General features: G+C 51.5%; 1 protein-coding gene across 1 annotated transcript in view; it reads left to right on the forward strand.

Annotated features, from left to right (window-relative positions):
- UBE2QL1 (ubiquitin conjugating enzyme E2 Q family like 1) overlaps positions 1-11691 on the forward strand; it is a 34622-nt gene extending 22931 nt beyond the window's left edge. Inside the window, exon 2 of the mRNA XM_034998799.1 lies at positions 10404-11691. Coding sequence (XP_034854690.1) covers positions 10404-10535 — 132 coding nt within the window. The 3' untranslated portion in view covers positions 10536-11691. The remainder of the gene's footprint in view (positions 1-10403) is intronic.
- Positions 11692-15136: the final 3445 nt, after the last annotated feature.

Here is a 15136-nt window from a genome sequence, read left to right on the forward strand (position 1 = left end):
AGGTTCCCAGTGATTTCAAAGTGTCATGAGCTCTGTTTATTTAGTGTTGTAGAATTTCCTGTAGGGTTTGGAAGGTCCGGTGCCCGCCGTGTTATGTGGCTGGAGCGTCCTCTGTCCTCACAGATGGCACGGCCTGGGGAGGTTGCAGAGCTACGAAGGGCCACCGTTACGTCGCAAAGACACGCATGCCTCCTGCAACTGGAAACCGTCTCGAGAGCAAAAGCATGTGTTACCTCGGTTGCCTGTGAAACCCTTGTGTTACTTCTTGATGTGATTGTTCCAGAACAACCCAATCTGGGATTATTTTGTCAGACTCATGGACCTCCTGCCAGTAGGCCCAGAGAGTGGGACACGGCTGCCCCCTGTTCTGACAGGTGAATCCCCACTGATGGTTCCTGTCACACTTCCCAGTGACATTCTTGGTCTCCCTCATCTCTTTGGAGTTCCCTGCAGGGCCGTGAGGCTGTCACTGTTGTCCTCGCAAGAGAGCGCTCTTCCACGCGACGCTGAATGGCGGGAGTGGGTGGAGGGTGTCGCTGGTTCCGGGGGGGTCATAACATCAGGAAGACCGCGGGCCGGAGGCGGGTCACCTCTCACTGTCGTGGGGTAAAGCTAGAGGACTGAGGGAGCCATGTCAGCAGACCTGGCTTCTGTGGGTCGGCAGGCACGAGGAGAGCAGAGTGTGCGTCAGCCACGGAGAGAGGACGACCCGGCCCCTCCCACCAAGCTCCCCCCAGCCCCGAGGGCCTCCCTCCTCATGCTGTTGGGCAGCAGCCGAGAGGCTCCGGGTCCCCAGGGCCCGCTCCTGCAGCTTCGGGCAGTTGGAGAAGGTGGGTGGCCACACGTCAGCGTGAGTGGGGTCCCGGCCCCCAGAAAGGAGGGTGCACTGAGGACTGAGCCACCAGGAGTGAACAGGTGCACTAAAACACCTGTGGGCCCTGGGGGAAGAACTTTGATCCTCATCCTTTTCAAACTGTGTTCCAAGAAGAGGGGGAAATAGGGTCCCTAAGGAAGGTCCAGGGTGTGGGGTTGAGTGACCTGGATTCTGACCTGGAAGGTCAGGCTGGTGGGAAAATGCCACGTTTCCTGCCAGTCGCTCACTCAGGGTAGAAGGATGCAGAGCAATTGTCCGTAAGAAGGCCAGGGTTGCTGAGGCTGATACAGTTAACACGCACCTGTTCGTCCCAGGGGAGCCAGGTCCTCGGGAGGGACATTTACGTGAATGGAGATATGCCAGTGCGTGGAGCGTCCAGTGACCAGTGTCCCTGACAGCAGGGACAGAGGTGTGTTCCTGGGACTTCGCTAGAACCCCGCACATAGGCAGCTGGATTTAGCTCGTAAGGCGAAGACGCTGAAGGAGTGGCTGTTTTGTGCTGAACAAATCCTTTAGCCTTGAACGTGGAACACCTTGTCCTTGGCTTGGCCCGCCCACGAGCTCCCTTTGCATTCTCTGTCTAGCGAAAGTGGAAACTACAGATTGCCGGCAGTCTTGAGGGACCGCGACCGTGTGTGAACAGGTGTCTCACTGAGGAAGGCCCACTTGCCCGGATCACAGAGGAACCAGAGTCGAGGAGGGGACCAAGGTCCACAGTGTGGCGGGAAGAATGGGCAGGTCCAGGGCACTGATCAGCTCGGGGTTTAGACAAACCGTGGTAACTATGGGATGGCAGGCCTGGAGCCCCATTTTATAAAGCGGGTGCAGAGCGACGAAGGGGGTTCAGTGACCTCAGCCCGTCCCCTGTCCAGTGGGAGAAGGCCAGGCTGGGCAGCATTTTATGGAGTCTATGGTCAGTATCTTGTTTTCCTACACTTGCATCCGCAACCGTTCTCCTTGTTTCTGAGAGCCGACCTGGCCTTGGGCTCCAGCACTGCTTTGAAATCCTGTGTGACTTTGAGCACATTACTTGACCTCTCTGTGTCTGCTTATTCATCTGAAAGCCAGGGTTGATTATAGCGAAGCCTCCCTGGTGGGCTTTCGGGGAGGGTTTAACACGTGTGTTCAAACCCCGTCCTGAGAACGATGTCTGGCAGACAGCCACCCTGACTGCCTTTAATAAGTACGTCTGGCTGTCACTTACTGTGTTCTGGTGCTGCTAATGAAACCCACGGGGACCCAGCTGCTTAAGCAGAAGTATAAGTACTAGTGGAATCTCAAAAAAAAATTTTTTTGAAATGATTATCTGAAATAATTTAAATTTTTAGCAAAAAGTTTCTTTTTCTCTGCTTACTTCTTCCAGGAAAAGACCATCTGTCTCAAAAAAAAAGATTCAATAATTGCTAGAACTTTCTTTAAAGTGTAGAGGAAGGGGATGCTTCTGTTTTGCAAGCATCAAAAATATCCATGAACCAGGCCTTTGCTGTTGCCATGGCTTGAGGATGTTTTACGATCATATTAAATAAGGTAGCTCCAGTTTAATTCCCCCTGAATATTACCGAGTTTATATAAAACTGATGCTGGCTTTGACATCCTGAGATGTTCACAAATTTGAGAGAAAATATCTGAGTACATTTATTACCTGTTCATTGGGAAAATATTAGAGACTCTAGTAGAGAATAGGTTGCCTAAGATTTCTCAATGGAAAATTCTGGAATGTTCCACTAAGTAAACAGTTCTTCTTGAGTGAAGAGGCTTTGTATCCTGGGCGATATTCTGGAACTTGGCCCTGGTGAGAGTTAATGCCATGGGAAAGCCGGTCAGTGGTCTTACCGGGACAGGGAACTTGACTCTGGCCAAAAGTGCTTATTTATTCATTTACTCCTGCCTCTGCCCCTCAGGCTCCTGGGTTAAGCCCTGTGCATCCCCCTCACCTGGTCTCACCTGGTGCCTCCAGCAACCCGCACCAGATCTGTTGGGTGGTAGGCACTTAATAAAGCTTTGGGAAATACAGGTTACTTTCTTGGGACTTTTTTATAGCCAAGCTGTACTTACGAACCAGGCTTGTTTGATATCGATGTGCAGAGATTGCTTAAGTATAAGGCCAAGAAGAGTTTTTTATGTTCTGATTTCATGACAAATCAAGGAAGCATCACACTCCGTGGGTGGTTTTCCAGCACTCACTGGGCACCTGCATGCCCACTGCCAACTGACGCCCCCCTTGCCTGCCCCCGCCCACTGAAGCCTCAGCCCCTCGCTTCTAGTCTCGCCTGACCCCCCGCCCGCCCCCTCTCCCTCTCCCTGTGCCGGGGCATGTGCTAAGACAGTGTGGCACTCCCTCCGCATCACCATGCCCCACTGCACAGTCCAGTTCCTGGTTATCTTTCCCCAAAGTCTCACCCAAAGTGTCAGTGTGTGTGGGACTCAAGTGTGGAGACAGGCACAGGGAAAGCAGGTCACTCAAGAGCCAGTGGCCATGTCCCCTCCTTCCTCTCTCTCCTGGGGACCCTCCCCACATCTATCATTTGGATAGAGATGTTGAGAGAGCCCTAAGCACTATGTCCAGCAGCCTCCTCCTGCCCTGGGTGCTACATTTCTGATACACATCCTGAAACCCCAACTGAAAGGGACTCACAATCTGATCCTGGAAACCTGTTTCCTCCTGGAGCAGAAACCCGGAGTGCCCCGGGCCTCCTTAGCCACAGGACAGATTCTTCTCTAATTGACCAACATCTCACACCTGACCAGCCACCCACTTCCCAAGTGACGCATCCCAAAAGAAAACCTGACCTGGTGATTTGCCACCCACGGGAGAGGTCCAGACACTGCAGGATGGTGGCTGGAGATCTATCACGCTTATCTCTGGAGTGAGAAGCATTGTGTCCCCCAAACATATACTGAAGTGCTGACCACCCCACCCCCCACCTATGAATGTGTCCTCTTTTGGACAAAGAATCTTAGCACACATAAAGTTAAGATGAGGTCATGCTGGATTAGGGTAGGCCCTGATGCGTGGTCAGTGTCCTGGTAAGAAGAGGGAAGTTTGGAAATAGACCCATGGGGAGAAAGCCACATGGACATGAAGGCAAGAGATCGGGGTGATACATCTGCAAGGCAGGGGTTCCTAACGAGGGACAACAGGCCACCAGAAGCTAGGGGAGCCATGGCAGAAATTCTCTCCTAAAAAAAAAACCCCAGAAACAGGAAACTTGATCCCGCACTTCTGGCCTCCAGAATTGTGAGAAAATAAATTTCTGTTGATTTAAGCCCCTGGTCTGGCATTCTGTTACAGGAGCCCCAGGAACGAATACACTTCCTGTCTCACCACCTCCCTCTCTGTCCTCCCAGGACCACCTGGACACACACTCCCCGACTTGTCCTTTGAGTCCACCCCCTGAGCACCTCCTCCAGGCAGTCCTCCCTGCCTGTCTAGCCCCCAGACCATGGTAAGTGCACCCGTGTGCACTCGCCCAGCACGCTTCCTGCTCAGTGCAGAGTGGGGGTATCAGAGGACACTTGGCCATTGTGGAGACATCGTGGTTATCACAACTGGCATGGGGCTACTATGGCATCTGGTGGGCTGAGGCCAGGGACGCTGCTAAGCATCCTACAGTGCATGGTTCAACCCCACAGCTGAGAACAGTGCAGCCCCAGATGTCTGTAGGACTGCATCATTTTGCCCCTTCCCCTTCTGCCCTGCCAGCCCCTCAGCACTCCCCCTCCCTGCCCTGGCTGGTGCTGGGCAGACTCCCTGGCAGGCGGGGGGCATCTCCCACTGTAAACTGACCACCCTGCAAACGGGCTCATGCGGCCTGGGGCTTCCCTGACTCAGCCAGGAGGGCTTCCCTCGGGGTACTGTGGGCTTCCGTCAGCGGTCATTTCACCGCAGGGACCCTCATAGCCCTCCTTGCAGTCTGAAAGTCCCCACCACAGCCACACGCACACGTACACACACGAGTCACTACACACACGAGCATCCGTGTGCACGCTCGTGCGCAGACACACACGTGCTCGTGCACACATGTACTCGGACGTGAGCACACATGCACACACACACCCCCAGTTTTCCGCGTGTGAGCACATGTGTGCACAGGCATGCATGCATGCCAACATGCACACTCATGCACACACACATTCTCGGACCCGTGGTACGTGCTGCAGAATCAAATCAGCGCATTGCCGCGCCCAGCTTCTGTGTGATGCCTCGTTGGACAGGATCAAGCTCAAGTCCCTCCCTCGCTGACCAGCAGCTCAGTGTAACTGTTTGGATTTGGAATCATTTCTTCGAAGCTGCCTTATCTGTTGTAGGGTCTTATCTGTGCTCTAGAATTTTGTTAAGTTGATCGGCTTTGCACTTTAGGCTTAAAGAGAGGCAAAATCATGGCTGCTTCTCCAGGAGGGGCTCCTTTCAAAGATCCGGAGGTTCACCTTCTCATCTTCCCCACACCCAGCACCTCCTTTGCTCCGAGTTTCTCCTGCAGAGAGCCACGTTAGGGAGCGAGGCCGCCCCAACACAGCACGCATTAGAAGCCCGTGTTGGAGGGGTTAAGGACTGTGAGCGCTTTTAGACTAACAATTACATGTTCAAAGACTTTGAAAACAAGTAGCCGCTCTGTAATTCAGCCCAGGAAATGAGTGAAAGAACCCCAAAATTTCACATGAGGAGTCTGGAAACTCTATTTTTAAAAGAACATAGGCCTATAATTCATGGGCAAATGAAACACAGAAATGCCACAAAAGTAGGTTTGCAAAGAAAAATAAAGTAGCAAGAAAAAAATCTAATCAAGGGAGAAACATAGAATGAGTGTATTTATCTCCACCTGTTAAAATAAACGTTATTGAAAAAGCTGGGAAATGAGCCACCTAGATGCAAAATACTGGATTTGCCTGAAGAAAACTCTGTGACAGAATAAACCAAGTCATAATATCCACACGAAAGACGGAAATTTTGTGTGTGTGTTTTCAAGAGTCCAGAGCGAAGCTAACTTTGTCAGGGGGTGAGATCTTCTGTGATTGTTCCAAAAATAAAAGCCCATTTATTGTGCCCACCCTGTGCCTGGCACTGTGCCAAGCATCTTACATGTTTTGACATATTAAATCCCTATAAAAATCCAGTGTCATATCACACTATTCTTAGGTTTATTTTACAGATGAGGAAACTGAGATTCAGAGAGGTTAAGTAACTCACCCAAGGTCACACAGCCAGGAAGTGTTGGAGCAGGGATTTAAAGCCAGGTCCATTGAATTCTGCACTCTCACCCCAACACACACACACACACACACACACACACACACACACACAGGTTCCATGCCCCAAATTCACCACGTGTCTTTTCCATTGTTCTCTAAATATAGCCAACTGTTTCAGCTTCTCCTCTGGGACCCCTTATGCCTGCCACCCACATGTCAAGGCTCAGCTAAAATGTCATGAAACATAGAAGGCTTTCTCGATTGCAACCAGCGCTACCCCCCCTTCCCCTGCCCCAGCCCCGTGGTGGGACCCATCCTCCCCTCTGAGCTGTATGAGGACCAGAATCGTTTCCACCTTAGAAAACCCTGCAGTCCCAGTAGCCAGAAGCTCCTAACTTGAGGAAGACTGTAGCAATCCTTTCCCAAACAAATAGATAACGGACGGACTCCTCCTTGCTCTGTGCCATCTTTATCCGGTACGCCAGCCATTCCCCAAGGGGTGATTTTACCCCCGAGGGGACATCTGGCAGTGTCTGGGACAATTCAGTTGTCATAACTCTGGGGGGGCCACTGCATCTAGTGGGTGGAGGCCAGCAACGCGGCTTACCATCCTGTAGTTCACAGGACCGCCCCCAACAGAGAAGGACCTGCCCATGATGCCAACAGTACTGAGGCTGGGAAGCCCCGATGTGCGCCTTCTGTCTCAGCGACCCACGCCGTGATGGGCTGGGAGCCCCTACAGGCAGGGGCCACTATTACTTTGTCTTTCTAGACCGTGCACCTCACACAATGAATGAATGAATGAATGAATGGACGAATGAAACTCAGTGTGCACATTGGGGTCATGGAAACCACATAAGATCAGGGGATTGAACTGAGGACCTGAGTTTGGAGTTGCTTATTAGCTGTGTAGAAAAGTGTAGACATGTGTGTCTGTATAGAACTGTTCATGCTGGATTATTGTGATTGGCCCCAAAAAAGCTATGAGGTAAAAAAAAAAAAAGACAAACCAAAATACCCACTAATGGTTTGGTTTGACAAACACGGCCCTAGAGAACTGTATTCTCATTAGCCCTGTTCTGCATCAATGTTACGCTGAGGTTTTTAAGGTCGTTAGGGAAAAAAACCCTGGTTGCTCATAACTATTGGTTTACTGTCTGGGGCTTGGGAGAGAGAGGGTGTTTACTCAACTAAATTCTTACTGATCACACAGTTTCACAGTGGGTTGAGTAAATTGTCACATCCAGGTCTTTTCACATTAAATACAAGTAGAGGTATTTTAGTGGAGAAACAAGAGTTATTCCGGGAAACCCTCCAGAAAAGACTCTTTGGTTATTAGTTAAATGGAAACAGACAAGGAAGAAATATGAATGTCATGACAATGAGAAAAACAGTTCTCAATTAATTGTAACACAATTTACGTTTTTCAAAGTTCAGGATCTTATGTGACATTCATAATGATGCTGGGCAGCGAATACTGTCCCCGCTTTATAGAGGAAAATACAGAGGTCAGAACAGTTGGGCCAAAGGTTTCCCCAAAGTCCATGTTGCAAGAGACTGCACCTGGAGGGAAGAATGGGAGCTGGCTCACAGTCAGAATGGCCTTGAAGATCAGGGGCCCCGGGCAGATGGAGCACCCCCCCTTCTTGGTGCAGTGAGCACCTCAAGATCATCTCAGCAAAAACAGCTCGGCCACCCTGCGGGGGACCAGCCAGTGGAAGTGGTGCTTTCCAAGCTCAGTGTTTCCCTGGGTGGTATTTAAACAGCCCATCAGAAGAGGATGGGCAATTTATGAAAAGAGATCTGTTAACTATAAACTAAAATGCCAGAGACAACAGAGGGGGGGAAAGTCTTCATGGGCAATTGAGGGCAGTGAAGGCCCAGAGACCTCCGGTGGGCTTAGAACAGGCTCTGTCTCCTGGTCGCTGAATTGACTGAGTGCTGGGTCTTTATTTTCATACTATTTCCTGGGAAGAAAGGGAAACAAAGAGTGGTCTGTTCATTTGGGGTTCATTTTGTCTGTTGTTTTTTGTAATAGTTGGGACTTCCACAAAGAACAGGCAAAGTATGCATTCACGCCAAAAACGACGGAATATTCCAAGATTATCATAAGCTTGTATTTGGCTGTTTCCAGTTCAGAATTACCAACCATGCCACAAACTTCCAGTGTTCTAGACAAGAATGATAGAGATGGCTCGAATTTGCATTTTATACAAAAGAATAAAGCCTGATATTTGCCCCCCTTGATGTAGAGATTGATGAGCACCCCTGCAAAGATGCATGTGCTGTGTTTAATGAAGCAACTTCAGACTTTGATCTCAACCCATCAGCATGATAATTATAAATGTACTAGCTTTCCGTGGTCCCTTTTTATCAAGTATAACGATACCACATAAGCAAAGTAGGAAGCTCTAAAATTAAAACTAGGAGTCATATCCTGGAGAGGCATGGGGAAGTTTCTGGAAGTCGGTAAATGGCCATCTCCTGCCTTCTTCTCTCCCACTCTTCCTTCGCCCCTTTAGCAGCGCATTTGGTGTGAACCGAGCAGCAGATTAGATAAGGTGGCATTGCCCTTCATCGGCAGATGGACAAGTTCAGCCAGAAAGATGTCCAGAGGGGTCAGGACACAGCTGTAACTCGGGACTTCCGGCTTCTTCCCTGGGCATGGGTCTCCGTCTCCAGTGTTGAAAGGACAGATGTTGAACCATATGTCCTGAATTTAAGAACACAGAACAGTCTTCTGTTCCTAGTTTTAGTGATCGGGTGCCCTTTTCCCCGTGAATGGCAAGGCCGATACGGCTGTGTTCCCACCAGCACTGTCCGTGGGTTATGCGAGACGGCTGAGATCGGGCGGACCTTGCCTGCCTGTGGTCACATAGGCCCAGGTGACTGTCGTCCGGATGCCTGTCCAAGGAAGCACCAGCCCGGCCACTGGTGGCGAGGCCCACAGGTGTGCCGTAACAAAACCGCTCCGTGCTGGGCATGCAGAGAGACTTGTTGGTGAAGGTCTGCAAACGGGAGGCTGCTGGGGAGAGTGCGTGTACTTGCTGGTGGGTCAAACTCAGCCAGGTCTTTCTGGGGTAGCTCCTGCACCCCACCTGCAGAACGCGTGCATGAGATGCTCAGGAAGACACGCAGACCTCCCGGGGGGCTGAGGGAAGTCAGCCCGAGGAAGTGTGCAGAGAGGCTGTAGGAGTGCCCACTCATCAGGACGCCTCTTTCGGGACGGCTGGTGGCGAGGCGGGGGGGGAGGTAAGACCGGGGGGACAGCCCTCGCTGACGGAGGCCCCCGCACTGCGGCGAGCTCCTCTTCTCCTTCAGTCTGCTCCTTCCCTCGGTTGCCAAATAAACCTCATTCCCACGGTCTTCTGGAAAGGAGGGCCTGGCCCGAGACACGGTCACATCAGGAGTGCCTTTGGGTTCCCTCTCCCTCATGATCTAGAGCCTTCTGTGTCCGTTCCAAGATGGATTAGACGCTCTTGTCCACTGCAGACGTTCATGTCCCATCTTTCCGGCCAGAAACACCTGCTCCCGGTGAGGGGGGTGGGCCTGGGCCCCTGCCCCTCTCCAGGGATTGGGTAAGGAGCGCCGGCCCCTCACCTTTGCTCCCTCTTGGGAGCCCTGGACAGCCTCCCTCCTCCTTGAAAATGGCCCCCCCCGCCCACCTGTCTTCTCACGAAGTGGCTCCCACGTGACGTGAATTACAAGAAATTCACCCATTGTTCCTGGGCTTGAGTTTTAAGAGTTTTTTTTTTTTTTTTTAAAGATTTATTTATTTATTTGAGATAGAGAATGAGACAGAGAGAAAGAGTATGAGGGGGGGAGGGTCAGAGGGAGAAGCAGACCCCCTGCCGAGCAGGGAGCCCGATGCGGGACTCGATCCCGGGACTCCAGGATCATGACCTGAGCCGAATGCAGTCGCTTAACCAACTGAGCCACCCAGGTGCCCGAGTTTTAAGAGTTTTGAAATGTGTGTGTAAATACATAAATGTACACGTCTAAATGTGAATCTCTGTCTCCACTGTTGTGGGAGAGGGCTGGAAGTCACAGCGCAGCATCCTCCGGTGGGGGGAGAGGCCGTGGGAGCCCCACCTTGCCCCAGGGACACCCCACCGTCTCTGCGGATGGCGGATGCCCTCCTGGGACAGCCGGCCTTCCTTCCCAGGCCGTAGAGAGCGGAGGGTGGGGGGGTGGTGAGGAGCAGGTGCTTCCCAGCCCCCGGAATGAGGTGTCGGAGGAAGCCGGGCCCCCCCACTCCCGCCCCGCCAGCCTGTGCCCCAGCTCTGCTTGGCGCCATCTAGGGGGCTTCTGACCTGGTTTTTCTTTCCCTCTCCCACAGGGGCGGATCTGTAGAAAGGCCGGCAAATCAAAAAAGTCCTTCAGCCGCAAGGAAGCCGAAGCTACCTTTAAGAGTTTGGTGAAGACGCATGAAAAGTACGGCTGGGTCACCCCGCCCGTGTCCGATGGCTGATGTGTTCGACGTGTGGGAGACGCTCCAGCCACCTGTCCACACACACGAGTTCCCGACATCTCCTCCTCAACGCCGAGCATCCTCACCCTTTTCAACTCCAGCCGGAACTGAATCCTGAATGCCAAGGAGACGTTTAAGTTATTTATGAACAGATGTGTTTACAGGGAGAACGAGGGAGCCAACGCTGTTCGGGATTAGGTTTCGACTGTAAATGAGCGGCCATCTCGAAGTCACTTTAGAACCGGTGTTGAGATGGTGACATTCCCCAGCCCGCCTGCCCCTCCGCCCGCCCCCTCACACTGCCCTTGGCTTCTTCCCAGACCACAGCTCCAAAGAGCAGGCAGGAGCCCCAGGGCCTGCTGCTCGACCCACTTACTGTGCACGGCACGTTCCCGTGTACTAGGAACGCCCTGCATCGCTGTGCCGTTTGTCTCTGTTTCTCTCCCGGGCAGGTCGACATAACCTGGAGACGTGTCTTTCTGTGGCCCCGTGTGACGACATGTAGACCTCATTCGTGCTATGACCTTCGGCTCCTGAAAACACAAATTTCACATTGCCAGGTTCTCGTGATTTAGAACAGCAACTGCCCCCTTCGTGAAAATGTGCTCCGTCCGCCGGCGTGGCAGCGAGCCGCTGTCCCCCCGCAAGGCAGGGCCCGGGGACGGACAGCAGGGGCTCCGCGGTGGGACAGCCTCCTCGGTATTCTGGAACGCTCCCACGACACCGCATCCGTGTTCCTGTCTCCTCCCAGCTGGTCAACCCACCACCACGAGCAAGAGACAATTTCCCGTTCCCTGAAGTCATCGGACACATTTTACTCTCCATGCTAGTGACAGGGAATGCCAGGACTGCCAAAGGACACCAAGGGATGGTCCGAGGACTTGCATGACCGGGTCTGTTCCTCACCCTCCTGTCACTTGTGTGCCCTGGGGGCTGGGCTGCGTGATGCGTGAGCACCCTCGCCGTGATAGCAACTTCCCGTTACTCCATCGCCCACACTTTCATTTTTCTCCTCTGTTAAGTTACTTAGAACTTTCTAAGAAACTCCATGAAGTGAGGAAACACTGTTTATAACAATACATGGGAAGAGGTAAAATGTTCATCCCAGGTGGAAAACCTTATTGGACGCATTTTAAATAAAATCATCCATACCTGACACACTGCTTCGAGAATCCAATCCCTGGGGGCTCGCCTTCCCTTTAAAACATTCCATCTGTCTTTAAAATTCAATATTCCGAATACCGTGATGACACTTTCCCGCAAGTTACAAAAAAATGAGTCTTAGGAACCCATGGTCTGTGCAAAACTCCAGTGTGTTAACATGGTCCCCAGCAGCAACCGGGGAGGCCATCAGAAGTTAACAGGAAGTGTGAAGGGTTGATTTGGCCAAACTTGGATTTTGCTGATTATGTTTTCCCACTACGAGGGAAAAGAATCTTTGCTGATTACATACAATTCTTTGGGCAGTTTTGGCTAAATCAGGGACCTGTTCACTTGTCCAGGGTTGTCAGAGGTCCAAGAGACCTGGCCTCAGAGGACAGGGGTCAGCTCCCAGCACGACCGGCCATTCACCAAATCTACCCTTTCCCACTGCTTTTATTTATATTTTTTAACACTTTCTCATGTGCCCCTAATTCACACGCAGCTCTGTCCAGACAAGATGGCAGCGTATTGAGGATGCATGGCTGCCTGCTCACCTTCCCTCTGAGTAATAATAGTTACGAAATTCGATGACGCTCCTTCATCTGATCCTCCCGAGTGGAATTCTCCATCCTGGAAACCTGACATTTAGCACATGGTCTTGGGCCCTCGGGCTACTTATGGTCATGGGATTACTCTGTGGGTTCCCAAGATACAGGACAGAAGCAGCTTGCTGGGGAAAGCACCTGAGCTTATTTCTTTCCAGATGTTTCCCTCTCCTGATGCAAAATGTAAAGCAACTTTCTTTTAAGAACCATATGGATGCATTTGGATATACAGAGAGTATAGAACGTGTATATAACCGTATGCAGTGTATCTCCAGAGCCGGCCGCTTCCAGGCTGGCTGCTAGCTGATTAGAGAACGTGTCCACAGCAGTTTCTGGGTTATGTCCCACCTGAGGGGCAGCCAGGAGGTTCGTGACCCCCTGAGGGTGGGCTCGGTCGCTGCCAACAGCGGTGGGGGGAGACACCCCGCCCAATCTCAAGACCCCCGCACACCCTGAATTTGATTTCTTTTGCATGTGACTTCCATTAAGCTTGTCAGGCACTGGAAGCTGTAGAAGAAATATTCTTCAGTGAAAGAAGTGCCATTTTTCACTTAAATGGGTAAGTTTTTCTCATTTTCAAAGCAGTGGAGAATAGTTAAAAATGCGACTATTGCTTTGACTCTGAGCTGGAAGAGCTCCCTTTTCAGTGGCTGGAGGCACCGTAAGCCAACAGGGGAGCCTGGCCGTGGCCGTGTCCCGCTGACCCCACATGAGGGGCCTGCCTGCCTCGGAGCCCAGGGTGGGAGGGAGGCTTGCTGCAGACCCAGCAAGCGCCTGGCGGGGGTCTCCTTTCCACATAGGCCGAGAGCGCCGTCCTTCTTCAGACAGACAGCTGGGGGATGATTGGACAGGGCTGCAGACATTCATGTCTGCCAGAGGCAACAGAGCCAGAGGAAGGAAAAAGTCATGCATGCTTCTCCTGTGCACCCGGAGGATTTCCTGGGCCTCCTGCAGCCGTCCTCGGGTGTCCCCTCCACTGCAGGCCACGGGCTGTTCAAGTTCCACGTGTGCAGCAAGATGATTGGCCCAGTCACTCCCCCCCCCCAACACACACACACACGCACACAGGGCACACACGTATGCCCTGGAAGACTCACAGTCTCTAAAATCCATTACTCAGGGGGGGAAAAAAAAAAAAGAGGCTTTAGGCCCCACTGTTTTAGTTCCCAAGTTCACTCTGTCTATCAAAATTCAACCTTATTTCTTGAGAGAGAAATCTGAGGACTAGTGACAAAGACCCAATAGAAGGACAGGTGCCCTCCGTGTCTGTGTGAATCGGCAGGTAAGTCCACCTGCTCGAGCCTCAGTTTCCTGGCCTGTAAACTCCTATGGGATTTGTGTGAGAACTAACCTAAGCCGTGAGGGAAAGTGCTTGGGAAATCCAGAAATTGTCACATGAACATTGTGTTACTTTTCCAGTATGGGGAACTCTGTGTTAAACAACGGGCTTTAATTAGAACACATTTAAATAAAGGCTCTAATTGAATAATTACAATGATTCAAATAGAATTAACTTATGATCATAGAGTGGTGTTCTGTCCCCAGTCCTCTACTGTAAGTCAGTCAACCAAACTTACTGGCCATCTCTCCACTCACTCTGACATAGGGAAGGAACAAATTTTAGACATGCCTCCTTCCCTAGAGGAACGTAAAAGACAAGAATAACACACAGGAGGGGCACCTGGGTGGCTCAGTCGGTGAAGCGTCTGCCTTTGGCTCAGGTCATGATCTCAGGGTCCTGGGACTGAGTCCCGGGTTGGGCTCCCTTCTCAGCGGGGAACCTGATTCTCCATCTCCCTCTGTCGCTCCCCCTGCTTATGCGCTCTCTCTGTCAAATAAATAGATAAAATCTTAAAAAAAAAAAAAAAAAGAATAACAGGAGCCACCAACGAATAAGTGGAGACCTGAGGCAGCTAACAGCTACACTGCACTGTGGACCTTGTAGATTTTGTCCAAGCCCAGAGGTTCCCTGAAGGTGGTCAGGCCAGGCTCCACGGAGAAGTCAGGACTGAGGGACGGCTGAGCAAGAGGGAAGAAGGGCAGGTGTAGAAGTGAGGGAGGGCCAGGGATGCCCTTGTAGGGGACACGATGTTCGTCCCCGCTGGCCCTGGAGGGGACGCCTGGGCAGCTCCTTGCCATTCTCACCTGCAGTGGCCTCTCTATAGATATGATTTTAGGAGGCAAGACACATGCTAAACTCACAGCCTAACCTGGGGTGTGGGGCTGACCCCTTCTCTAGAATTATATTTCAGAGTTTTATCTGAACCCTTCTAACAACATGCAAAATTTTAATGGAATTTGCTTTCTAGAGGGGCCGAACTGGCTTCCCAAGTGCAGTGAGGGTTGAACCACGGAATCTGGGATGTCACTTAGTCTACCTTCAGACACTGTGCAGGGGAGGAAACAAGCCCAGATGGGTTGAGTGGCATTTCCAAAGTCGACTGGAGGGGTGAAGCCAAGGCCACCCTCTTGCTGGTGCTTTCTGATCCTCCGTGATGCTCCCCATGGACCATGAGGCAATTCACATGGCCCACATTCAAGAGCACACTTTTGAGCTCACCGTTGGGTTGACCTTGAGCCACAGGCCTTCCCAGCTAGTTGGGAAGCACCCAGAGTGATGATCCATTACACAACAAAACCAAATTGGTGGGAAGGCAGTTTGCACTTCCAACTGCTCTAGGGAGCTATGGCTTGGAGCTCAGCCCGCGGAATCATAATCAATATTCTTTTCCTCCAAAGACATTAATATAATATGCAGTTTTCTTTAGCTTTATGTTATGCTCTACCTTATCTTTGTGATTTTTGCAACCTCCAGTTTACATAGTACAGAGTTTCACTCAACCCCAGGATCCA

Source organism: Mirounga leonina, unplaced genomic scaffold (genome assembly GCF_011800145.1).
Source record: "Mirounga leonina isolate KUSES-001 unplaced genomic scaffold, KU_Mleo_1.0 Mir_95, whole genome shotgun sequence".
NCBI classification, from domain to species: Eukaryota; Metazoa; Chordata; class Mammalia; order Carnivora; family Phocidae; genus Mirounga; species Mirounga leonina.